A 17,964-nucleotide genomic window follows, 5' to 3' on the forward strand; every position below is an offset into this window, starting at 1 on the left:
GATACACAAATCAGCTTGGCACAAAAAGGAGCAGAATATACAATTCTGAGCATTGAAAAACTTGAGAGATTACCATTGACAATGTCAGAACGACCTGTCATCGAATGGATAATACACGGGATAATAACTATTCCGATAACAACTTTCCAATTTCGATACTGCCAAAAGTATATACAGGCAGGCCAGTATGAAAGGTTGGGTAAAGGATACATTAAGTCATCATGGAAATTACCTTACACACACACATGTTATAGTGAAAAAGGACAGAATGTATTTCTTAGTGGTAATAATTGTGAAAAATCACTAACTGGTATACTTCTGTGTCAGGGTATAAATCTACATGGGGCCTGTGAGGGGACTTCAAATAACCTTTCATGTCACCAGCTTGGCACACCTGCAACTCGAATAGAGCCATTCTTTAGACGGCTTTCGAGCGGGAGCTACATTCTAATAGTGGACCACAGATGTTGTGGCTTGGTGCCAGGAAAAGCTTATCTTGTAAGCGTTTCGTCCATGGTCACTTGTTGTATGCAAGTATTGTATCCGAACGACACTCCAGACAGGGAGGGAAAAATGTGGCCCAGTTTGAAAATCTCTTCTATTCGAATTGATACTTTAAGCAGAATGAAGTCTGTTCTTCTACAGACGCCTGTGCCCTTGACGTCATCGAAAGAAACGTATGATCTCCAAGTTGCAAGGACAACGGAAGAGATACATAACCTTTTATCAACAAATTGCCCCCTACACTTCGCAGAAATGCTAAACCAAACCCTAAACATTTCAGATACGAATGGTATCCCGAGTGTATTTAAGACAATTTTTTCGGGACTGTTGACACCCTTCAAAGCAGTCCTGGGCATCTTTCCTAATTTTGTCCATTCGATATTTTGCGGCCTTCCACAACTGTTGGGACTCGTAGCAGGCATTTTATTTTTGATACTCCTGCTTCGCTATGGCAAGCCATGTCACAGACAAGACTCCAGCGACAATGGAAGAAACGATCCTAGCTATACGCTATCGGGACCGCATAACTAAAGTCCTTGGATTAGCCCGGCTAAGAGATCTGAATATGACCTGGTTTCTTTCATTCAGACCCATCTGGCAGAATTGTATCTTACCTGTGTTAAGATGTATGCTGTGCGGAGAAGAATGCGTGTTAGACGTCTGTCTCACACTACAATCAGAAGTACCATTGGATACAGATACTTTGCTAAGTCCAGTAACGGCTCATGCATCGTGTTGTCCCCAGCGGTTACCCATCCTGATGACGGCATTCGTTGAGACTTCACCACTGCGATTAAAGGGTAGTGAAGTGCAAGATGAGAGCAGCATCAACCAGGTACGACCTTCTGTGAGCAATGCTGATCAATACATCGATGATAGCAATCATTCTCACGACTGCACAGTTGCGGCATTTTCCAACTTGGTCGAACTTTCACCTGAAGCGGTAAACTGCTATTTTGAAAGTCTGTCTGAAATTATGTTCTCCCCTGAACAAAAAGAATAACTTTAAGCAAACGAGCACTCAGCGTTCCCTGAACTCTGAAATTTGGCCTTCAGCTTTGAAAAACAAAAGCTTCTGGAAATATTTGGAACTATTTTGAATTCTTCCCCTGAATAACGAAATTATTTTTTCCCCGATTCCAAAATATTGACTTTTTTTTGGCACTCATTCTCTGCTTAAAGTAGAACTATTCTTAGAGAACAGAGCTTCTATTTTTAGGAACTCTAGAGACAATATATTACCTCAGCCTCTAGCATATTTACAAATACTGTATTTATATGTGATGAAATGGTCTCGCACTTTTCTTTTCTGTATTAAGAGCCATTTCATGTGTAATTTTTCGCAAAATCATTCCGCTGATATATATGCATCCTATTTTATGAATGATTACTCTGCTTGAAATACTGTACCTATACTCATTTTCGTGTATTTCGCATATGCCATTTCAAATGCAAAAATTTTTATTTTGGGGTGGATCGGTATACACATGCACCGTTAGATATGTTAACTATTGCTTAGTTTAGTAATTATGGACATGAATTCGTGGAGTGGGTGTAGTGTGTTTATCTAGGTACCTGAATCGATATTCCTATTCTTTGCCCTTGTCCGGTTATAAATAAATAATATCCCTACAACGGCATAGAAACCCTTTTCATAATTCAGTCATAGCGCATGCTGTCACATTAAGCAAGCCTACTCCTCCAGCCCCCTAGAAAGCACACCGAGTTCTTAAACAAATCCAAGCCTCCAGCAACCTGGGAAATCCCCGCTGCTTTGTTTTGATTTCGTCCAAGAACTCCTGTAAAGCACTGTAAGAACGACCAGTTCTTAGTGACATCTTTATTGACGTCTTATGTCCAGCCTTACGTCAAACCCAGCACCTTTCAGGTATAAATATACCAACGTTGCCTTAAGCAAACACACGGTGGTGATGAATCTGGAGCAGCTACTACTTGCCCGAGAGCCCAGCTGATGCGAGAGCCCACGGACGCTGCCCCTCCCTTTTGACGCGCTGAGAAAGACGCTGTCTTTTCTCTTGCCGAGAAATCCAGCCTCCGGCGTTTCCAGTTTACCCTTGCGGGTGACTGGGATACCGAGTCCTGAGAGAGAGATACCAGCCCTCCTGCCTTCTAATACCCAGGTACTGAACTGACTAAACCCTTACAGAGAATTCTTGAGTCATATTCTTGGCAAAACAAACTTAACTTAAACTGCTACTTACTTACTCCTTACCACGTATTAGGCTTAGGTCAGGTACACCGGGGTAGGCGTAGTTAGAAGCACCAGTTGAGTACGATTAGTCAATGTATATATGTATGTATCTATTTTATCCATTTTAAAGTATCATATGGCTAAGAAACCATATCCATGCTTTTACAGTATTATTTCATACTCCTGCTTTTACTGTATGCACTTTACTTAACTATAAGTATTGCAATTGTAGCAATTCATTTCTCTTGTATGAGGAAAGAGACTGCTCAACAAATAACACCTTTTATTGAAAACGCCCATCTCTCTTTTTCTCTGCAAACTGGTGAAACTAAGTACGCACTTATTGACTGAGTGAAATAGCTGTCTTTTGTTTTCACACGACTCTGGAGATACACTCTTATTCAGGGAGACCAAAGTTGTCATGTTTTATGGTTGTCAGAAACTAAATCCCTTCTTGTCTATCCAGGGAGGTTAAACTCCTCCTCGCTTATTCGAGAACGTTTCTAGTGAACTCTGAGCTAGCTGGCAAAAAACTTAAGTCTAATATAGTCAGTAGAGACCTAGATAACCTCAGTCCTACGTCTACACTATTGAAGATATTATTCCAATGCGCAGAGCCTATTGGGACTATAGGAACTACACTACAGTTGGATGAGTATTTGGAGTTGACATGTTTATTTGTGTTCTTTGCTGTGTTGTGTGGAATTCAACTGAGTGGGCGTCTGTTACCTTTTTGTTCCCTTTTGGTGTATTTCTGTACTGTACTGTACTGTGATGTGCTGTCTTAAGTGTGTAAGTAGGGGTGTATTTTAATAGTTTTTTTGTGTTTTGGTTTTTGTGAACTAGATTTGTTGAAATGTCTGACCTTGGACTACTTAGCATGTGATAGCATTTCAAGTGTTTGTTGACACTGAATTCCATACTTGTTTATCTTGGAACTGTATTTGCCAGTTGCAGCTGTGATGCGCGGCCTGAAGTTGTCATGGGGCTGTTACCTAATAAACAGCTTCTGCACTCCAGGAAAGGATTCAGCTTAGTTTATTTACCACAAGCCCTCCGTTAGATACGATGACCAAAGCAGTTCTAGCAGTGATCACATAGTCCAGCAAGGTTACTAAAGATGACCTAGATAGAATTCTGAATTTAACAACGTAATAGAAATGTTAACAGTACAATGTATAATGCCATTCTTAATGTACTGCAACTAAGTGGCTATTGTTGCCCACAAAATACAGAACTTGACTATATGAGAACACGAAGGCATAAACTGTGGTTGAGGAGCCGAACCTCATAAAAATGCGGCACAGACCAGGCATGCCCCATGAATTTACAAATTAGATAGGAATTCTACATGAATCCTAAAAGTTGATGGTATCAATTAAATATCCCATCTCTCAGTCTTTTGAAATATTTCCCACCCAGGCAGAAGGGGATTCTGCTTAAGGCTGTCCCTAACACACTACAGATTTATGAACTATAATTCATAATCCAAGAAACTAACATTTGAAGACAGGGCTTTGCACTTGAGGTAGGCACAAAAAAGGAGAACATTGTTATTTTCTCTAAACTTTTCTAACTTTGTATGTGTGCTATACTGTACAGCCCACAAGGGGGCATGGCTTAACTGTACTGTCCAGCACACAAGCAAAGCTAGTCTAAGCATAGTATGTTGAACTGTAAGAGTGGTGTTCCAGAACAAAACCTATGCTAAGATTGCACATAAGCCTGTATGAGTTGCTCTAGACATCCAGAAAGTGAGCTAGTGCTTAGGAAGAGAAGGCGCACTGTCATACCTTTATATATTTGCAGCTGTCCTGCTCTCCCCCATAACACAATGCAGGTCAACTTTGGTTGCTACGCTGCGTTGAATAAAAAGAAAAATAGTAAATATCCCCTGCCTATCTTGAAATAATTACACAAAGGATACAATGAGCCATTAACCTGGCCACTACAAATGTTTATTCAGAAAAGTTCCTACAGTCAAAGTATGTTTTACTTAGAACACCCTACATTATGCCTGAATCACCCGTACTACTGCATTGGCTACCTACCGCACTCCACTGCCTGCACAGCAGTGAAAGAAAAGTGCCATAGTCCAGTCTGCTGTTGATGAGGGCATAGGTGTCGGTTTTCCTGTGTTCAAGGGGAATCCAGTTGAAGGTCTATTGGAGGAGGTGGAGGGTGTGGTAGCAGGAAGAGGTGACAGCGTTGAGCTGGAGTTCTGAGTCCAGGATGATCCCGAGGTTGCGTGCGTGGTTTTTGGGGAGGGAGGGGCTACCGAGGGCAGGGGGCCACCAGATGTCATTCCAGGCATCAGAGTATGGGCCCATACTTCGGTTTTGTCCATGTTGAGTTGTAGGCAGCTGTTCTTCATCCACCTGGCGACTGCTTCCATTCCTTCTTGAAAGTTATGTTTGGAGATGTTGGGTTCGTCGGCTTACGATACGATGTTAATTCCATGTGATCTGACGATGGAAGCAAGAGGGGCCATGTAGACATTGTACAGGGTGGGGCTGATGGAAGATTCATCGGGGACTCCGCAGGTGATCGATGTGGGTTTCGAGAGCAAAGGAGGGAGTCTGGCCCACTGCGTTCTGCCAGAGAGGAATGAGCGGATCCTGGCCAGGCAAGGTACTCCCGTTACCAGAATACAAGCAACCCAGAACCGGTTTCGCCCTGGGTATGCCCAGATGAGTGACTAAGCCTCTCACCATGTGCAGTACATAGTGCAAATTAGAGCACTGGCATGCAAGAAAAGGAAAGCAGCACTGCTGCAATCAGTGGGCTTGCTAGTTGGTAGTACTTACCTATATGGTTGTCCTTTTAACCGGGTCCAAAGCAAAAGTAGATCATGACTCACAACTAGATATACCAAAGGGGATGACGGACGGAGCGTTTGAGCAAATCAAACACTCACCCCCAGTCAACTGATCTGGGTTTAATCCATCATAATTTTTTAGCTCACTCCACCACCCCAGTTCAGACATGGCCATATGCAAATCAGTCTGACCCTGTGCCTCATGGGAACAGTCCAGCCCGAACTGCCAAGCCATGTTTTCCCTGGACCGGAAACAAGCATCCTGGGACCGGTTTCGGGTTCATAGCCCTCATCAGCCAGGCTATCTTGAATCCAGTGGCAAAGTGAGAAAGGGACCCAGTTCTGGGCATACCTTGCCAACTTAGGGCGAACAAAGCGTTACCAAAGGGGATGATGGAGGGTTATGAACCCGAAAGACATGGCTTGGCAGTTCAGGCTGGACTTTGCATACTTTGCAGACTGATTTGCATACGGCCATGTCTGAACTGTGGTGGTGGAGTGGCTAAAGAATGATGTTGGATTAAACCCAGATCAGTTGGGTGGGTGTTTGATTTGCTCAAATGCTCCGTCCATAATCCCCTTTGGTCTCACAACTAGATATAACACTAAACTAACCACTCTAAGAAAATTCTACAGGATAATTTGAGAAACATACATTTGCAATTGGACCTAATCGAAGGCCCACTGTATTAGCTGTCATGTGCCTAACCTTAGCCTCTCTGGGAGTCGTGTCGTAGGAGTGGCAGACAAAATATATGCAAAGCTGGGGAATGAGCTCAAGGTCTTGAGAATACTAAGCACTTTCTCAAAGGACATCCTTAAAGTAAAAAATAAATAAAATGCAGGAGTTTAACAGAATGTGAAACAAACGTGTTCTTCAGCAAGTGTGTGTGTGGCAACTGGGAAAGGAAATTCTGGCTTTCTGTCAGGTTAAAGCAAGGCAGAAAGCAGGTAGAAAAGCAACATGAAGGGGGTAAAGGGACACACATGGGCGAAAGATATCAACGCGGAGTGCCTGGGGACGGAACCACAGAAGACCGGGGAGAGAGAAGCAGACAACGGAGAGACAGCAACAAGAAGCACAAAGGGAGGAAAAGTAAATAGGTGAGAGATTAACTTGGAACGCGGAGGGAGGGGAGAGAAGAGCACTAGGGAGACAGATGCAAAATACATGCACACTTGAGGGGAGCTTAAAACAAATAAAAACAGCACCTGAAAAATGAGCAGTGGAAAGATACAAGTAAAGCAGAAAGAAACTACTCTGTTCAAGGCAGAGACAAACACAAGAGGAGAGAAAGTCCACACAAGCAAATGAGTGACAAGTAAGCAATTAGCAGGCAATAAGCCCACTGTAAGCTAAAAATAAGTATTGTAACAGACAGTGGATATGCACAGGCGTGACCCGTGCGGGTAAGAGCATGAAGGAAGGGTGGGGTGGGGGGTGAGGGAGTCGATATACGGTGAGGGAAACTAAAATAAAAAATTTAAAAAAACATGGTCTATTTAAGTTTCCCTCCTGGTCCCATGTTGACTTCACCCCCACCCCACTTCACTCTTACCTACACGGCTGCCCCTGGATATCCAATATAGTAGGAGTTCTAACATATGTTCATTTAAAAGCAAATTATACCAGCTAGTGTAAGTAGTCACTAGACATGTACCATCATATTTAAGAAATACGGCATAGCTTTTTGAGCTGGTATACTAGGATCACACAAGTTCCCTCCATCCGTTGAACTAGTAAAAGTCTTCGGATGGCTTCAGACTTCCATCCTAAATTCTGTGGGTTGATCTTAAATGAATAATATATTGCCACGGAATTTCTGTCCTCAGTAACCATGGGTATGCATTGATCATTAGCTAAAGGTTCCTGGTGGATCCTTGTTTGGGAAGAGTGTGTACATAATTCCCTCACCTATTACGGGCACGCAACACAGTCAGATGGTCAAATGGACTGAAAAGGACAGCTAAGCAGATCCTTATATACTGGCCATTAAACTCTATTGTTTCCATGAGATCTTGGTAAATGATCTAGCGATTCTAAAAGCGATCAGCCTATGGCCACTCTAGTGAAACGATCCAAACCACTTCATGATTTTTAAGAAGAGTTTATAGATAAGAGCCTAATCTTCCAGGTAATCAGGTCAATGCCAAATCCAGCTCGGACTGGAAAAATAATGCAGGAATGTCAAACTACTTCAAAATCCTACAGGAAAAGACTGGTTACAGATTACTGTTCTGCAAAACCATGTCGTTTAGTACCCCTTTTAATTATGGGCGTATATTGTATACAATTAATCTTTGCTAAACACCTGTAACTCACAAATCTCAACATTAGTTGACTGAATAGGTCACAGAATATTACGTCCTATAAAAATAATTGCTGCCGCTCATAACATTTTATTAAAACTAACATAAATGGTCACTTATTTTTTATTTCGGTTCAAAATACATAACAATAAAAACATGGCAGGTCAAGCCAAAGTTACTTGCAGCTGCCCAACAGAGTCCTTCGATCAGTGGCCTGGCATAGCTGGAAATAAAAAACGTACCGACCATCTACGATCTGGCCTGAGACAGAGTGAAGAGATAAGATTTAGAAAACACTGTCAATTAAGCTCACTGCAGTCTTGAACATTTTTCAATAAAGATTGGCTTTGAATGAAGCAAATCGAATGTAATGACAACTTCATTGGTTACTGCCAGCTTGGGAAAACTCCCACATAAATATGATCTGGATGAAACTGCTGAACTTAAAGTTCATAATCTTACGTCATTGTCGGCCTGTATAGCTCAAAAACAGGATGTATATTTGGTACAGTGTTTTATCTCATAATATTCTGAGGTACAACAGATTTTTCCTGCGTGTTCTTCTGTGGAGGAATATTTTGTTTCAACATTTAAACTATGAAGAGATCTAAGAAAGAAAAGTTTGTATTAAAGAGATACGTAGGTCACAGTGCTCACTTGTTGGAATGCTACTTAATTCACTTGTTCAATACTCTGCCACAGACACACACTTCAGCATGCTATTGTTATAAATGGCAATATATTAGTAGATATTGGTTGGTGGCATAGGTGCAGTGGAAATTGTGTTGGATCATAAAGAGGTATGGAAGATGGATTAAACCGAGATCAGTTGACTGGGGGTGATTGCTTGCAATGTTCAACACTACGTCCATCATCCCCTTTGGTTTTGCTTTATGGAAGAGGTTAGTGCCTGGTTTATTCGCCTTGAGTCGCGCTGGCGTTACTTGTGCAGTTACACCCCATGTTGTTGTTATTAGTCACAGACTTAGAGGAAAAGATCAGATTGCAGGAGTTTGCTGATAGGTGGTAGTTTTTGGCTGCCGCCATTGCAATAAGTGTGCTACTAGTTTTAGGAGCCTTTGAACATCCACTTTTCCGATTTCAGGTTTGCGTGGCTTCTGCTTCTTGGGCAGTTACAGGAAGCGACACTGGAAAAACACGATTGTGCAGTTGTGTTTTTCATGTAATTATAGTTTTAACACACTTGCCACCGATTCCACCCTCTGCTGCCCAATTGATAGATTCAACATTAAAAAGCGTATCTTTTTGTAGCTCAAACAGTTCAAAAGTTACCAAAAAAGCCCCACGCGGGCAAAGGTAGACTCCACCGTATATGTAATTGATGTGAGACAGTGGGTATGAGGGGATGGATTTACTGATGTTCTTCGTCACATTGTCGTCTTCTATGTGTATAAAACAATAAAAATTGTTTTAAAAAAATGAAGACTTTTCTGCTGTGCACAACACTACTTTTTATGCAAACTATTTCACTCTGAGACAGATGGGTCAGTTTAAATAAAGTGGTGTTTCTGTAGTCGACGCAAGACAAAAAGTATTACCTTTGGAGTAAAAAAAAGTTTCAATTGCATTTGATAAATATGAATATTTTTCTTTCTTATAAAAAAAATCTTTAATGGCATCTCTTTTGTATTGGTGTGCAACAAAATAACAAGAGTGAGAAATACAGAAGTGATTGTAATACATCACCGAGTATGTACAAAAAATATACATTTATTGTGCAATGCTTTCGTCAAAACTGTTATGCAAACATAATTTGAAGGAACACATTCAGAGATTTCTTCGATTATTTCCATAGTAACAGCCAAAAAAGGGTAATGCCTTAACAAGAGATGATACCAGTTTGAAAACAGGGAAACGTGTCCATACATTAGGCCTTCATGCTTCAATTACACCGTCCAGCTTGTGAGCCTCCAGAATGTATCCGATTTAATGGTAACTCCACAATATGGTGTAGTTTGTCAACAGCACTGCAATTATTCAATTCCCTCTTGTTTGTCTTTAATTGCAACCTGAAAAAGAGAACATGCTTAGGCGTTGCTGGGACACATTAGCTGTTACAATCAGCACTGGAGAGGAGGACAAAAGAGACAGAAGCTGTGACAGCTTAGATAAAGCAATGTTTCATAGAGTGAGTATTTATAGCTCGCTGGTAATATTAATAAAACAACACTGGTTTTATAGAACATAGTACGCGATATCACCAAATGGATTCAAGCAGTGGTCGAACTGCATTATAAAAAAAAGTATGGGAGCTCTGATGCTGCGGGGTGTGTGAGCATAGCTAAACAAAACAAAATATTCTTACACCTTCCAGTAGCTACCTATAAAATAACACAGTTCAAATTAAAATTGAATACAAATTAACTTAATCAGTGGGAAATGCACTATTGTACATTATAAAACCTCTATTAGTTAATGCACTGCACCAGAGACCCTCAAAATTGAATCGTGGTTGGTGCAGTGAAGAATAGTGACTTGTGTATGTTTAGTGCTATAAGGTCCGAGTCTGGGTCACGAAGCATTGTGAACATGCAAGTCATTATTTTAAACTTGCATTACACAAAGTATAAGATAAGGGCTGCCGAATGCGCAAAACGTTTAAGGTTTCCAAACTTGGGGGCCGATTAGGATGGAGGATTTTCCGCCTCCTCCGGGCCGGCGGAAGCCACCTCCGGCCCGGAGGAGGCGGAAAATCCTCTGCGGAGTCACCAAAGACCCACCGCCGCATTACGATGGCTGGTGGGTCTTGGTTTCTGTCCGCTGCTTTTCCGCCGCGGTCGGATTACAACCGCGGCGGAAAAGCTCTCATTTGGCTGGCAGTGTCTATCAGACACCGCCAGCCAAATTATGAAACATTTGTAAACATGCTTTTCCGCGGCGGTTTTTCCGCCGTGGAAAAGCATGTGTACTTTTGATTTTGGGGGCCCGTTGCGGGCCCCCAGGGTGTAGGCGGGTGGGGGGTGCACATGGGGGGGTACCTATGGTACATGCACAGTGCCTGCCGCGCGGTGCCTGCCGCTTTGTGCATGTAAATGTTAAACATGCACTTTTTAACATTGCGGCGGGTGCTGCTTGAAGCAGCACCCGCCGCAATGTTAAATATCCAGGATGTGACCGCCAGGGTGGCGGTCACATCCTAATTTGCACGGAGGGACCGCCGCAGCCCATGCGGACGGTCCCTCCACCTCTGGGATGGCGGACGGACGCAAGTCCGTCCGCCATCCTAATCGGCCCCTTAATATTTTTTTTGCAAACTATACATAGTGCAGTGTTTTTCTAGAACGGTCTTTTAAATGCACACACTTTGCAGCTTAGTTGGTAGCTTCCATACAGTGCCTCACAAAAAGAATAAAATGTGTGTCATTAGGAAGCTTCAAGTGAATCCATCAATTAAAGCAAATACCAGCTTCCAGGCACCCTTTACATTTGCAGACTGACTAGTTTTGCACATTTACATTTCTTTCAGGCAAGCAGGCACCCTGGCACACAGGAGACTCTCTGCCTTACACTTCAGCTGAAGCATTTCAACTGCCAGAATCAACGACCTGGGACAGTTCTCCTTTGACAAAAAGTGGGAGGAACTTTTTTTTTCGAAATTAAAAACTATGGGCACGTTATACGCCTCAGATCTCCATGGATTTAAGTTTAGTTACTAATATGCTCTTGCAAAGACTGAGAAAGTAGTTGGGGGGGTCGAATGGGTGCCAAAGAGGGATACTCTCTGCTCCAAGCCAAATTAATGTCAATTTCCATAACAAGAGCACAGGCCTTGAGAAAGCAGTTTCTAGCGAAGAGACTATATAGATGCTGCATGATGAAATAACGATTAGACCAGGAGCCTCCTATATTGGGTAAAGGCAGCTTGTCAAGATGGCACCGGTTTAGAATAAGCGTGTGCACTGCAGCGGCCACTGAAGTGTGTGTGGTATGTCTGGTGGAATGCCTGGTGCCTTGTGCACATAGTAAGACACTTAACAGGGGGATAAAGGAGAGAATATGGACAATTTTACAATTGTGTTCTATCCTTAGCTTAGCTAACTGACGTCGGCATTATAAATAAAGAATCACTCCATAACTTGGAGGTATTATTTGTATGAAAGAGGGACCATAATCTAAGCAATAAAATGAAACCAATTTATGAAGACTAAGCGCTCCAGAGAACACGGAGATAGCTAGATATCAGGACATTCAATTACCATCAAATTTATATCGCATCACTATTCCAAATTTTATCTGCATACGTGATCAACTTCTGTATGGACTCGTATGAGATAGGCCACTTGTCTAACAATAGTAAGTGACAGCAGTTCTTTAAGTTTGTTCCCTAAAACTCTGTCCATTTAATTGCAATACTGTTTAGACACCAAAAACGTGCCTATTTTAATGGCTAGAACACGTCTATGACAAACACAAATTCGGCTGCCCTCTTATTTTACAATTTACTTGAGCGGTATTTAAAAACACAGCGCTATTAAAAAGAAATACTGATTCGGGGAGGTGCCGACACTTAAAGACTGGTGCATGGATTTGGATGCGGCTATGATGGCAGAGAGAGTGGTGTACCTGCACCGTGGATGCCCCCGAAAATGGGACATTTGGGGTGCCTGGCACAAATACAGAGGTTATTTATGTGATCCACCAATGCTAGTTGGGGAGAGTGAATTTGACTAAGGGGTGGGGGGGAGGGAGGGTTTCCAGAGAGGTGTCAAAAAGGATGAAATTGTTACATCTGGCTTTGTTGCTGTGTATAATGTCACTAACGTCTACTATAACCTATAATGCCCAATGTATGTGCCATTTGCCTGTCATATGCCCTGCTAATGTTTTCAATACAAACATTTAAAATTTTAAAAAAAGAAATACTGATCACTGACCCTTTGTTCCAACAGCTAACAATTTCTTAAATCATTATGGGGTTTTCTTAAGCACATATGAAGCCATTTTAGGCTTATGAGCGCAGTACACCTTAGGTGGTTACTAGAGGCACTTCAGGAAAGAAGCATGGAGATTTGTTTTTATATATGTTAAATGATATGTTTTTGATTGTGTCCATAAAAAAGTGGGAAAACTGTTAGTGAGGTATACTGTAATAAATGTTAAGTGAGAAAATGTATTCTTTAATGGTAATTGCAAATAGTAAGAAAACATTTTATGAGAAATGTCCACACATTTAACAGCCTTAATGTTGTCCTTTTTCGTATAGCATACCCTCCAATCATAGCTATAAATACATTATTTTGCCATATCTGCTAAATGTAACTCCTAAAACAGGCCATTTTATCCTGCTCCTATTTTTAATAGGAGCACTAGACAACAATTATCCCTCACCCGACCTAAGGTTTTTCCCTTACTCTGTCACAGCCTTAAATCTATGCCTGGTCACTATGCAGCCCTTAGCTAAATCCCATCCCTTGCCCTAAACCTTGCTAATTGGGGTGTGGCTGTTTAGCGCAGTGGGCGGGGCTGCGTCGGCCAATGGACGTGTGCAGCACTACGAAGTTAGTGCGCGCGACGGCCGTTAGCCGACGCAAGCAGCGGAGGGTTTAAGGAGTTTTAGTTTCTTTAATCCTAATCCTGGTTTAGCCCCAACCTAATCCTACATGCATCTCTTGCCCTCTGCGTCTTTATTCGAACAATTTCTCAGCTTTTATCACTAAAAGTTAACTTTTTTCCTTTATCTCGTTTTTTCTTACTTTTCAACTAGAGTCACTGGGAGTATGTGTTCCCCTTCTCAATCTCAAGATTCGAGACTACGCAGACTATTCCAATGTAATTTGAGCATGCGACTAGAATTAAAGTGCTCCTTCATGAAGAGAGTGACATCTGTGCAAAGCCTTTTAAGACAGCTTAGTAACAACATCATTATTCAAAACATTTTGTTACAATTTAAGCTCTTAAAAAAAAGGAAAACACGTTATTTAAGAAATTAAACCCGAACATAAGGAAACAAACAAAAAGACATACCCTGAATCTTTCCTCTAGCAGGGAAAGCTCGCTGATGAGATCAGTGATGGCGTTGGTGAATGCTTCCTGTGGACTGTAGTCAGGAGTGGTCTGTACTCGAATTACAATTTTATATTCTAGAGGATGTGGAACCTTGTAACCTGCAAACAACACTTGGGGGTCTTTCAAAAGCTGACTGTAAAAAAAACAGGGGATTATTAAAGCAAAGCATGATTCTTCCAAGATCCCACACAGACATCTATTACTGTTAGCAAATGCATTACATTTATGCATGGAGCACAAACTGCAAAATGCCATTTGACAGTCCTATGAAGCACAGGGCCAAGTTCCATGTCTATTACTTTCCTGGCTTTATTTGTTTTACCAATAAATACCACATGCATGAAGATTTGTGGCAGCCGCCTTACACTTTTGAAAATCTAAGCTACTGAGAACACTGCCCCGTGAAGCATTTTTCAGTTCCTTAAATATAATAAACTTTGTTTTACAATTAAGGAATAAAAAATATGCCCCATCAATCTAAAAACATTAAAGTTAAGCCAGGCTTTCATTTCAAGAGCCCCCACCAACTATACTATAGCGAGGCCATCAGAAATATTTACCATGTTGTACATGAAAGAATTTGATCTTTGTCTGCAACTTCTCTTACTGTCTTGACTCTTATGACTGTTGGCAAACTGAATAACTTCACATCCTAGCATAAAGCGGATAATGAGGCGCCTCACCAAACTGTGGAATAAAATTAAAATCGCATCTCAACTATTAAGATGGAAAAATAGGCATGCACTAGGGGGAGACCGGCTGTAGAGCTGCCAACCAAGTCTAACCATTGACTTTACGAGTCAAAGTAACATCGGTGGCAGGATAAAAATGTACACATCACTATTCAATGAATGATAAACTAAACATCAAATAAAATCATGTAACAGTATGGTTTGTTTTGAGCACAGCAGTGAGGACAGAATTAGGAAAAAGGGTGTCATGTTGTTTTCCAAGCTGCTACGTCGCCCACAGATTTTTCCTGCCATCTTTTGTATAACATTCAAGTTGTGTATGTTTGTTGAGAATATACACTTCACTTTAACCCCTTGGGCGCGGCCGGAACTTTGCCGCGGTGCAGCAAAATTACACACGTGCGCAGACTGGACGGCCCCTGGCCGCCCGACGCACACGAGCACTGCGGCGTCATGGGTTTAAAGAATATGTGCAGGGCCACTGAAACTATGCACAGACAAATATTAATATTAACTTGTTTCTATCCAGCACTTAGAACCGCACACTTATACTCTTTCCTAATTGTTAATAAGTTGCTGCAATGACACATCCAAAAGCTTCCTAACTTGTAGATTTCAGCAAAACAGTATTTATGATTCAACTAAATTAAAGGTTGCTGACAAAATACCATAAATACATCAAGTATATTAACAAGATCGGTTTACATTTCACTTTTCCTGGTTTACCTGTCAATCTGTTTATTGTTATCATACATCAAGGATAACAACTATTCACAACGGTGAAAGTGTGTTAATGAGCCACGATACAAAAACAGTTCTTTATTTTTGTTTGATATTTAAAACCTTCCATGCTGAAGCTTTTCACCTCTAGTGCCAGACCTTTTTTTGGATGTTTGGGGCACTTTTGGCTTAAACTGTCACATCTTTTTTTCCACAAAAGGTATTCTAGTGAATTTAGCATCCCTTTTTATCCACATTTTAGGGATTTGTTAAAGTACCCAGGGTTTGTGGCTCATCCACAAGGGAACAGAGAAAATAACCAAACTATGTCAATTTTTGTTCATGGGGCGAAACAAAGTTCCATGCAAGAAAGCATGTGTTTTTAGGTCTCGCGCCTAGCGTTGCAGTGCGCAGCACTGCGAGACATTTAATAGGTAAAAATGGGGTTTCATAGACTGACCTAGGAACGGCACACGCACGAGTGTGTGCTTTTCCTTTGGTGGCACGTTATTGGCCTGTGCGTGCACGTTTTTTACAAAGCCAGCACGCAATAGGCCAAAAGCGGGCACATTGCTCCGCCCATGGCCTATTGGTGTCTATTACGAGCATTGCTGACATGTGTTTTCAATTATCGTGCCCAGACACTGGCGTAATAATTGAAAACACATGTCTCGCTGTGGGGTGTGCACACCACTCGAGGGCGTGTTTGTTTTGCAAGAGCGATCGCTTGGCACTGTTTTCTCACTGTGTTCTACAACTGGGCTCTGAGATCGTCCCTACGGAGCTCAGGTAATTTTTGTCCTGAAGTGTGCGAGTTAGTTGTTGTAACTGACAATACGGGCCTCTGACCGAGTAACCTGATGCGTGGGTCAGTGTGAATGATGCAAATTCAAGTGGCCTTCAGCTTGTGGGGTTCAGATTTGGGCCACAATTGCTTCTTTTGACCCTAACTGGTTGGCACTTTTAACTCATGCGAGGGGGCGTCCAGTACAGCACTCTAGTCCGCCCATAGGCTAATTGAATCGGAGTGCGCCCTCTAGCAAGGCCACCTCAGGTGCCCGTTTGTCCTCTGTACAGTGTGGGCCACTGGTAGCCTTTTATTGAGTTAGTTTTCTCCGTCTCTGGCAGGGATGATGGTAGGCCGTAGGCGTGTTCCTGTCCTGGAATGTTTTGAGCTGCAGGAGTGTTCGTGCACCTGTCAGGTATGCCTCGGCTGCGTTGAAGGTCGGGCGTGGTTCTGTCATTCATACAGGGGCAACACTTCCCCTTTCAGAGAGACCATCGTCCGGATGCAGCATGAGAACAAGATGCTTTGTGTGCAGGAAGCGATGTACCAGGACCACCTAACGTAGTTGCAGGGCCTGCTGGAGGAGTCAAACCAGGCCAAGAACCGCTTGGAGACAGAATAGGTGAGCCTGGGGGGCATCCTGTGATTCCGGGCACATCACTTAATCTCACCATTCCCCGCCATATAAAACTGCAACCCCCACAACCTTTGGCAGACAGGCGAAGCATCCCCCAGCATAACTGCACTCTTTTATTTTGTTGTGTTTTTAACAGTGAAACCTAGCAAATTGAAGGCACATTGGTTACTTAGAACGGTATTTTGTTTTGGATGTAAAACCAGGATTTTTATGGGATTTTGTTTGTGTCACTATACTTCTGGCACTTTTAATGTGAGGGTGCACTTTTGAGTAACGAAGCGATGCGCTCAGCAGCACCCACCGAGTGACTAGAGAGCTGCTGAGCTGGTCTGCGGGTACTATTAAGCCTGCTCGCGCCTTTATCGATGACCTTCAAATGTTCGTTGGATCGCTCCCATTGATCTGAAAGGGACCGGTTGGAGCTTCGTTTCCAGCTCTGCCTGAAAATGGAGCCTTTCTCCAACGGCTGGGTGCTCTTGAAATGACCCTCAAACCACGCTGCAGTCACGTTTTCGCATTTCCTGGTAACCATGGGAATCCAACATGAGGGAAATCTGTTTTCTTTGATATTGCGAATAAGTCATCAAAAAATAAAACTGCTGCATTATCATTACTGCCCTCACAGCAACAGAGCCTTATCTGGCATGTCTGTATGCTTGTTTTAAGTTGCTGCAGTTCCGCGTTCCTAAAACCCTGTTAGAAGCCCATTGCCAGTTGATTCACTGTTATGATACTTGCAAATCGTAATATTGTAAATTATCCTTTATGAAATTGACTTTTCTCCAAACACCATCCATTTTTAAAGTGCTTTATTTTAAACATTTACACCGTTTTATATTTTTCATTGTGTTTGACTGTTTAACTTTACGTTATTCAGTGGCCTGTGTCATTTTTCAAAGTAATTGTATTAGTTTACTCAAAAACAATACTGTTTATCTGCCGTATGACTGTCAGGGTGCATGGTCTAAACCCGAAGTGTACACGAGGGCCACATCCATTCTACATTTTTATGATATTCATGAGAGACCGTTATATGCAAGAAATCCAAATCGAACTTTTTTTCGTAATTGGTGGATATCTTAAAAATCTTTAATGGATACGATTCTCAATGGGCCATGTAAGCAAATTTTTCTGTTTTTCTTGTAGGGCTTTTGTTTCAGTTGGGACTTAACAACAAGCATTTGCAATGCAATTGGTCTTGCATTATTAAAATTAGAGCTATTGCTGTTGCTTTATTTAGCAATGCCAATAGCTCAA

At 42.0% G+C, this 17,964-nt stretch overlaps 1 protein-coding gene across 1 annotated transcript in view; it reads right to left on the bottom strand.

Moving 5' to 3' along the window:
- Nucleotides 1-9,534: 9,534 nt before the first annotated feature.
- LOC144822312 (DNA-directed RNA polymerase II subunit RPB11-a) overlaps nucleotides 9,535-17,964 on the bottom strand; it is a 37,441-nt gene continuing 29,011 nt past the window's right edge. Inside the window, exons 3-4 of the mRNA XM_078679666.1 lie at nucleotides 13,830-14,004; nucleotides 9,535-9,874 (exon numbers count right to left, since the gene is read on the bottom strand). Of these exons, the coding sequence (XP_078535792.1) occupies nucleotides 9,839-9,874; nucleotides 13,830-14,004 (211 nt within the window). The 3' untranslated portion in view covers nucleotides 9,535-9,838. The remainder of the gene's footprint in view (nucleotides 9,875-13,829; nucleotides 14,005-17,964) is intronic.

This window comes from Lissotriton helveticus, chromosome 3_1, assembly GCF_964261635.1.
Source record: "Lissotriton helveticus chromosome 3_1, aLisHel1.1, whole genome shotgun sequence".
Lineage (NCBI taxonomy): Eukaryota > Metazoa > Chordata > Amphibia > Caudata > Salamandridae > Lissotriton > Lissotriton helveticus.